This window comes from Bactrocera tryoni, chromosome 2 (genome assembly GCF_016617805.1).
Source record: "Bactrocera tryoni isolate S06 chromosome 2, CSIRO_BtryS06_freeze2, whole genome shotgun sequence".
In the NCBI taxonomy this organism is placed as follows: domain Eukaryota; kingdom Metazoa; phylum Arthropoda; class Insecta; order Diptera; family Tephritidae; genus Bactrocera; species Bactrocera tryoni.
The window spans coordinates 1,682,294-1,691,373 of NC_052500.1; the positions used below are offsets into that span (position 1 = coordinate 1,682,294).

The window sequence follows — 9,080 nt, forward strand, 5'->3', positions numbered from 1 at the left end:
AAATATAATTATTCTTTCAGTAGCACTTAGGCTTCGAACATGTCCAAATCGAAATATAAATATGTTATTAAACGTGCAATTAAGTAATGTTTATGATAACATCTATTATTTCTCTATATTTGCAAGTTTCCATCAAAATGTCTGGTGTAAAAGCAATGTGATTGAGCATTAAATTATATATTGTATTTATTCCAATACATATTGTACATATCTTTTTATTTTAGTAAAATTTGGCACACCGTGTCCAGTTCGAACCAACTTAGAAGATAGGATCTTAAAAACAATTAAAAACAAGTAAGGAAGGGCTAAGTTCGGGTGTCACCGAACATCTATTATAATATAATTAAAATATTATTAAATTCGTTATTTTTCCAAATAAAGTTATTTGTATGAACATATTCAAAATTAAACTTCAAGTATAATCTCTTGAGTTCTATGGGTGCCGGCCAATTAGGTTAGGTTGATAGATATCAGATGGAGTTCAGTTACTGAGTCCATGAGGAGTAGTTATCCTTTAGGATCTCTTTGCTTGACGCGAACTGCCTGGGCAATTAAATAAAGGACATTTGAAATTACTTTACAAACTAGAAACAAAACTTTCCCCAATAATAATAAGAAACAGAATAAATTTTGTAATATGCTTTTCTTTTTAAAGGGAAGAGAGGCGCAGGCTTTATTGAAGATCAACCAATAATGAATACATTTACAGCACAAAGGCAAGCTTTGTGCCGCATTTAGTATCTATTCGAGAATTCTTTGAGATTATGTAACAACGATCATTATTCCAAAATATTTACGTCGGTTCTCTCTAGAAAATTTGAAAAAAGACCTTCACAATAGCCACTTTAATGCCATAGAAATACCAGTCGGTGTGGAAAGTATACTCTCCAGTAGGTAAAGGCAACACCTGCGTTGCCACATGGTTGACATAACTGATGGGCAGCTTTTCAACAACCTCGTCTTGCTGGAATTATATTGAGAACAGAAAATATTAATGTTCCCAGCTTCTCACTTTGAAATAAGCTTTGACCTACTGGACCATATGGGCAAGTCCTATTTATGGTGGAGTACTTCTCGAACCAGCTGTGAAAGTACCGTACAACCGGATTGGCACGCTTCTTCAAATATTTGCAGGCGTCTATGGTGAAGTTGTACAGAAACGGTTTGTATCCATTTGCTTTACGCAGCAAGGCAAACGACATCTACACATTCAGATATAAAAATAAGTAACTGTAAAGCTCATCTTCGTAATTTTTACTAAGGCGTACCGATATGTTATGAACTGGTTTCTTTTGGGGAAATTTCGCACGCATCGAGAAGTACTTGTACGAGCGATTGACCGCTTTCAGAATGCAAGTATCGAAATAAAGGCTCGACCGATTGGTGCTAATGCAAACGGCGTTACGAAAATCCAAACTCGTCTTTACCGTTATCTGCTTAATGTAAATATTAGTGTAAACATTTGAGGTTCAGAGATGTATCGAGAAATACTCACGGTAAGTGCGCTAAGCACTATTACGAAAAATATGAGTGTTTTCATGTTCACTTTCCACGCAAATACGCCGTGTACCGGAACCACACGAACCGACTGCCACTAGCTAATTGATGAAATGATTTTCTAATAATAAATTGTAGAATTAAGCATTTTCATAAGCTTGAAAAGCACTGAAAAAAATAATATCGATAGACTTAATAGTCATAGTTTCCATTTTGGTGAAGAGCCAAGAGGGGCTGTCGGTGTGAAACGAGCACAATTAACTACGCTCGAAAAAAGTTTTGAAAAAGCGCTGCAGTGGCAATTAACATTAAAGTAATGAAACATTTCACCGCTTTATCAGTTTGGCCATCTAAATTCTGATATAAAGTACGAAAGCATTTCGAAATAATCAACTAAATTCGGTTCTTAATGTCACTTTAAAGCCGGAGGAATGCAAATGGATATGAGAAACGAATTCATCCGTTGGTAATCGCTGAACTTCGGGCCAAATGTGATTAACATTGTTGAAGACAGGACTCTTCGAGATCTACTAGTTATTTATTTAACTTCGTTTATCATTTTGATATACGTGTCGATGTGCAAGGCGAGCTGAAAATGTTTATTTTCGGTAGTTTCAGTGATAATTTCCTAGATTGCATATTTCCAGACCTTCGATTTTATTAAGAATTTTAAAATATATACATAGATACTTGCAAGTGTGTAAAAATGTAATACAAGTACTTACGGTAAAAGTTCGTAGATGATTTAACAAAGCGCCACGTGACCAACACTTTCACTGTCAATAAGATTTCATAGCTTATACTTCACTGAAATGGTTGAAGGATTTTGCCAACTTTAGTTGTGAACAATTAAGATTTTTGTTTACAATTAAGGTAAGTACAGTATTTGTTGTGTATAAGAAAGTTGTACATAAGAAAGAATAGGATATAAGAGAGTTTTTCCTTGCACCAAGCAGACGTAATTTAATTGCTTGATCAGTGGCGGATTCGGAGGAATGTAATGGGGAAAATTTCTCCCCCCAATGGCTGAAGGTCTTATTAATAATTTTACTACTCTGAAAAAATGTAGAGTAACAGTATAAAATATAAAATTAAAGGCTGTCTCCATTTTTGAATATAATAAATAATACTAAAATACCACTGAAGTTAAAAAGTGAAGCAACGTATGCAGATTAAATTGTTAATAAATCCAATCAGATCGGTTACTGAAAGCGCTAAATTAGAAGCGACGCGGCTTGATAGAGAACTTGAAATAGATGTTGCATTCAGCTCCATCAGTGATGTGTTCGCTTTATACGTTCGCCGTTGTTTATCCTCCAAGTTTTCCAACATAGAAAAGTTATTAACTGGCAAAATAAGGAAACAGCGGGAATGAAACGATACTGATCGCAGCCGTGTTCAAGTTTCAATTTATAATTGGGTTTTTTCCAATGTGATATTCTATCTCTAACTCTTTCTTCAGAAACAATCGATCGATCTGGCAAAGGCATCAAATATGATAGATACGCTACTTGTAACGCTTCGAAATTGAAGGCAAAAAGCTGAAGATATATTTATTCAGACACGAGAAAAATGGCGGAAGAACTGAATGTTGACCAAGAAAAACCAAGAATTTGCGACCGACAAACAAAACGTGGAAATTTCTGCGTGAGAACTTGCGAAAAATATTGTAGGGTCTCAGTGTACATTCCTCTGTTGGATACAATCGGCGAAGATTTGAAGACGCGCTTTTCAAGAGAAGAGAAATAAAAAAAATTCTGTTACTAATTAAGAACGCTGCATGTCATGAGCTTAGTTTCACTTCACAAAATATAGAAACAATTTTTTACAGCCATTTATTACTGGATTTTTGCGGCCTTTAGCTCAAGACATAATCCAAGCGCAAAGCACATTACAAGTGCAAGATGCACTTAAAGCATTTTCGCTTCAAACTTCATCAGCAAGCCGTAGTGGTTGAGAAATTGTATCATTATGGGCCTCCCAAAGGCCTAGACGCGTCGTGAGAGAACCAACCTACCTACTTATCCACCTAAGCCAGCTTCGAAACGCTGATGGTTTAGGCATAAAATTTTCGTGATTTCGAGCCACCATTGAATAGTTGCTTATAGTGGATTCATAAAACCCGTTGGGAAACCTGGAACCGTTCCTTGGCTTACGGTTATTGTATATTACTTTTAAATTTTTTTCCTGCTAATGACCCCTGTGCAGCTAAAAATTTTCCGCAATTAATTAAACAACCGTTTTGTGATATTAATTGGCTTTCAATAGTCATCAAGTAGAATTTAATTTAAATTTTTTGCAATATATAGTATTAAGCTAGGAAGGTCGATGTTGTCAGAGTTTTCGAAAATGGCGAACATATCAATACTAACGGCGGTATTCTCGTCATTACTTTGGTTGTGAGTATTTCAAATTTTAACATATTTTTTTATTTGAAAAGTGGATTCCAAACTGTTTTTCTAGATTGTCGTACGTTCAAAGCTAGATTTTACGAATATTGAATGCATTTCCCTCGATAATTCTACCGTGTACTTCGATATCTGTTTATTAAAGTCCGTTAATCGCACCTACAAATATTTATCGATAAGGGCTAGATTCCCCTGAAAGCAACCAACTTACGACATAAAGGTAAGTTAAAGATAGTTACGGCATCTCGGTGTCTTGTCATTACAGTAAAATTAATTTAGGTGAATAGCGCCATGATGCGAAATTTCTATATAATCCGTATAACCCTAGATGGCTGTAAATTCGAAAATTCAGTTCTTCGAAAAATACTTCACCGTCAATGGAACCTACACCTATGGACAGGTAACTAACTATGCTTTCATATTATGATAGTACACAATTGGTCATGTAAGAGTTAACATTCCAATATTTAGCAAGATGAATAAGCTCCCAGTTTCTCACGTCAACAATTTAGTGAAAAATGTGCTTCCATATCTCCATGGAGATTATGCTTACCAAATGATTTTCTATTTATATAATTCAAAGTTGGCTATAATAACGGTATATGGCTCATTAATGTAAGAAGGCGCCTAAAATGTGAGGAAAATACTTGGACCGACGAAGGACAACAGTTATTTCAAAAATCTTCTGCTTTACTTATGTGTTATTATCAAATTATATATTTTAATGTGTACATACAATATATACAAATACAAATGCAAATGCAAATACAAATACAAATTCAATTCCAAATACAAATACAAATATAATCCTGTTTCCGTTAGCTGTTACTCGTTCCCAGAAGTCAGCTACTTGGTTATGCTCTCAGCGGTTAATTATTATTGGCGTTTCAATTAATAGCACGCTATTTAAATTAGTCTGCCATTAATGCATCTTCGAACACGTGGAGCAACTTTGCAGTGTAAAGGCATGACATTTTATAATTATATGTAATTTTCTGTATTGTCGTGCATGCCTAAGTATGCTCTACATTACATGCCCTGTACAAGCATACATTGTAGTCGAAATCTCCGGAATAATTAATTACTCACGGCGGCGGGCGATTAATGTTTCAACGCATTCTGTGCGCTCCCACAACACCGCTCAGAAGTCCGAAAGTTGGGTTCGCTCGGCCATCGAGAATGTTTCAGGCGGCTTTGAAAGTGTGTCACTTTCTCAAAGTTTCTCAAAGACGCCATTAAAAATTCAAAATGACGCAACTGTAAGTTTAAATAAAGTCATTTTCGTGGGCACGCATAAACGCTTTTTAATTGCTGTAGGAGTGCTGGCATAAGTGGAGCATTTGAAAAGCGTTAGGTTATCTAAATATCAGCTGCTATTATGACAACGTCAACAACGCAGGTGAAAATTAAGTTATTAAACTGGCACATACTCACATATGTAGGTATGTATGTATGTATGAGTATGCCTTATTGTCATTTATAGGCATAATAATTATTAGGTTAAGCGCATGTACGTATGTATTCGGAACAGGAGACTTGCTCAGCTGTTAGTGAGTCAGTATGGCTTATTGATTTATAATTGCTTTCAATGATTTGTTGGTGTAATGTATTGAAAGCTCACTTTATAATTAATACTTGTGTCAACGAATTAAAATTAGATATTAAATGTGCCGTTATGTATTTATTAGATCGTTAAGCGCTTTCCAGAAACGAGACAGAGACACGAAAGAGAAATTAAAATGCGCCTGGTCTCAATTAGAAATGCGTGCGAGAATTAAAATAATTGTCCAAAAGTTGCTTGGTGGAGCGTACTTAATTTACGAAATGAGCTCTATCTATATTGCTCTCCAGAAGAAACGGTTGATACCCGACATTATTTCAATCTTTCTATCACAATTTCTTCAGAAGGTACAAATGCACGGGAAACCGTTCTGACATCCAATAGCCATCAATTAAGTCAATGAAATCTTCAAATAAATTCAATTCACCAAAAAGTTGATCGGATAATCATAAATATTAGTAATCGAAAAAGTCTTTTCGTATTTCTCATCAAATTTTTACTTATTTTTTTTATTTTTGTACTAATAAATAAATAAACAAATATGTACCATTTTGGTCGACCAAATTTTACCATTTTTCCGCTAGAGACATGATTCCATCACTGCAAAACTTTCATCAGTGTAAATCGAAGTTTCGAAATTTCCAGAACTGATACAGCATCGTCTCCGTAAACTTCACAAATTTCATTGGTGGCTTGCGTGGCACTCTTCTCTTTTTTATACAAAAATTATAAATACACAAAATATAGCGAATTTTTTCTTTATTTTCACTCATTTTTAAACAGCTGTAACATTTGTTCAACTTCCCCGAGTTCAATTTTTGGTAGTACAGTTGACTTAGATTTGCGGTCTGTTGTGTGCAAGTTTTCCCTGAAATAATTTCCGTTGGTTGCAAGCCGTTGACCGGTTACATTTCCAGGTTTAGGCTTTACTTAGTGACCGACGCAAAACCGTGGATCGAATCAGCTGAAACAACCTATGTATCTTATGAAAGCGCAATGTAAATGAACTTTCACCAACGATGACCTCTATTTAAGTCGCCACAACAGCCGAGAAGGTGCAGTCATGGTATGAGGTGCCATCACGTTTCATGGAACAATTGACTGGATTATTGGAGTCCGTATTTCCAAAATTAAGTGATCTCTTTGACCAATAGGAAAGCAATACAAAGATAAGGAAAGGCTTCGAAAAGACCAATGTCTACAGCTACTAATAGTTTTACTGACTTTTCAGTTCAATGCTACACAGAACTGTTGCTCGATTTCAGCCATTGGGGCCCCTGTTTTAAAACAAATCCAATCTCTTATCCGCCACACGTGCTTGTAATCGAACCAACACCGAATAGGAGTGTAAATTACATTCTTAAAATCTCTTGGGCAATCTATGGTCACATTTGGAAACTTTGCACATTTGATTTGCATTTCCACAAAATGATCCGCAGTGGAGCCAATAATTTTCCATGATTATTTTAAATACTGATTTCCGATAACAATTAAATAATACTAAAATAGAATATCATAAAAATTCAATTACATTATATGCATGCTCGTGGCTATCAGAGTTTTCGAAAATGGCGAACAAAACGGTTCTAACGGTTATATTACTCGCCATTACTTTTGTTGTGAGTATTTCAATTCTTAACTTGTAGTTTTGCGCTTGTGGAATGAATTCTAAATTGCTTTCCTAGATTGTCGTACATTCAAAGCTGGATTTCACGAATGTTAAATGCATTTCCCTCGATAATTCTACCGTGTACTTCGATATCTGTTTATTAAAGTCCGTTAATCGCACCTACAAATATTTATCGATAAGGGCTAGATTCCCCAGAAAGCAACCAACTTACGACATAAAGGTAAGTTAGAGATAGTTACGGCCTCTCGGTGTCTTGTCATTACAGTAAAATTAATTTAGGTGAATTTCGCCATGATGCGAAGGGAAAACGGCTACAAACCCTTTCTGTACAATATAACCATTGATGCCTGTAAATATCTGAAAACGCACAACAACCCCGTCATTCGCTTCGGACATCAGTTTTTCGAAAAATACTCCACCGTCAATAGAACCTGCCCCTATGGACAGGTAACTATGCTTTCAAATTATATTATAATATCGTGTAACAGTTAACATTTCGATATTTAGCAGGATGAAGTGCTGGATAAGCTCCCAGTTTCTTACGTCAACAATTTAATTACAAGCGTGCTTCCATTGCCTCACGGAGATTATGCTTATCAATTGACCTTTTATTTATATAATAAAAAGTTGGCTATTGCAACTGTGTATGCCTCTTTCACGTAAAAAAAGGACTCAATAGTTGAGGAAAATATTTGGATCAAAAAAGACCGTCAGTTATATCAATTGTCTTCCGGTTTCTATGTGTTATTTATTACCATATTGTATATTTTGACGTGTATGTATGTATACTTATAAAAATATTGGGTAGTCGAAAAAGTCTTTTATATTTATAATGAACTTTAATGAACCAAATATGTAGCATGTTGGTCAGTTAATTTTTGCCATTTTTCCGCTACAGAAATTATTCCATCAGTGTAAAACTTTTCTGGTTTCTTGGCGAAAAACTGGGACAAGTAATTTCCACAGGCTTATCTTGAAACCAACTTTCCTCCATTAAGAGAGTTCTGCAATAAACAAAACAAATGGTATTCCGATGGTGCAAGGTCAGGCCTATATGGTGGATGCATCAAAACTTCCCAGCCAAGCTCTCCCAGTTGTTGCCAAGTCAACAAAGATGTGTGTGGTCTAGCGTTATCCTGATGGAAGACGAAGAACTTTCTGTTGATCAGTTTTGGCTGTTTTTTTTCGATTGCTAGATTCAATCTCATCAGTTGTTCACAATAAAATGTAGACTCAATCGTTCGACCAGGCTGGAGCACTCAGCATAACCTTTCTACGCGTCAATCCTGGCTTTGCGACCGTTTGTTGAGCTTTACTACGCTTGGACTATGATCTTTTTCGCTCATTATTGTCGTATTTGTTTCACTTGTTGTCTCCTGTTACCAAAGAATCGCAGATGCTAATTCGATCTATTAAAATTTCCACACACAATCCATGTGGTACCCTAACATTAGCTTCTTTTTGTAGCCAGCCTTTTTTAAATGGTTCAACACCGTTTGGTGATGAATTTTAAGTTCCTTAGCGATGTCATGGCTGCTTATGTGACGGTCCTAGTCAATCTTTTCCATAATTTCATCGACATTTTCAATGATAGGTCGACCAGAGCGAGGTCTTCGAGGTTTTCGACTACCCAATATAAATACTTATAAGGCAAGAGATCTAGCTGGCGCTATAGCTATTAACTTCATAGAAGCAGTAGATTATATGCCGTTAAAGGTTTGTTTTTGTTAGACCGTTAAACGCGTTAGGGAAACGAGGATGAAAAACGATAGTTTGCAGGGAAGATGTAGAAGATTAAAAAAATCCAAAAGATGCTTAAAGAGCCCTGCGGAAGGCACAGTGGTTCAGTTAGCTTTCACTCAATGCTTGATTTGTTGAGGTTATTTCTGCAATAATTTGATTGAAATATTCTACAAAACAACATAAATACCAAAATTAGTACCGCCACTTTCGAAAATGATGATTTTTAAATACACACACATGT

At 35.6% G+C, this 9,080-nt stretch overlaps 2 protein-coding genes across 2 annotated transcripts; one reads left to right on the forward strand and one right to left on the reverse strand.

Moving 5' to 3' along the window:
• Positions 1–634: 634 nt before the first annotated feature.
• LOC120769210 lies at positions 635–1,583 on the reverse strand. Its single transcript, XM_040096102.1, has 4 exons — positions 1,496–1,583; positions 1,269–1,433; positions 1,035–1,202; positions 635–964 (listed from the first exon to the last, which is right to left on the reverse strand). Exons 1-4 carry the CDS (start codon positions 1,538–1,540, stop codon positions 809–811), a joined length of 534 nt encoding a protein of 177 aa, XP_039952036.1. The 5' UTR covers positions 1,541–1,583; the 3' UTR covers positions 635–808.
• A 2,650-nt stretch (positions 1,584–4,233) lies between these two features.
• LOC120767587 lies at positions 4,234–7,759 on the forward strand. The gene is made up of 4 exons (XM_040093735.1): positions 4,234–4,305; positions 7,152–7,316; positions 7,376–7,543; positions 7,607–7,759. Exons 1-4 carry the CDS (start codon positions 4,234–4,236, stop codon positions 7,757–7,759), a joined length of 558 nt encoding a protein of 185 aa, XP_039949669.1.
• The last annotated feature ends 1,321 nt before the right edge of the window (positions 7,760–9,080 follow it).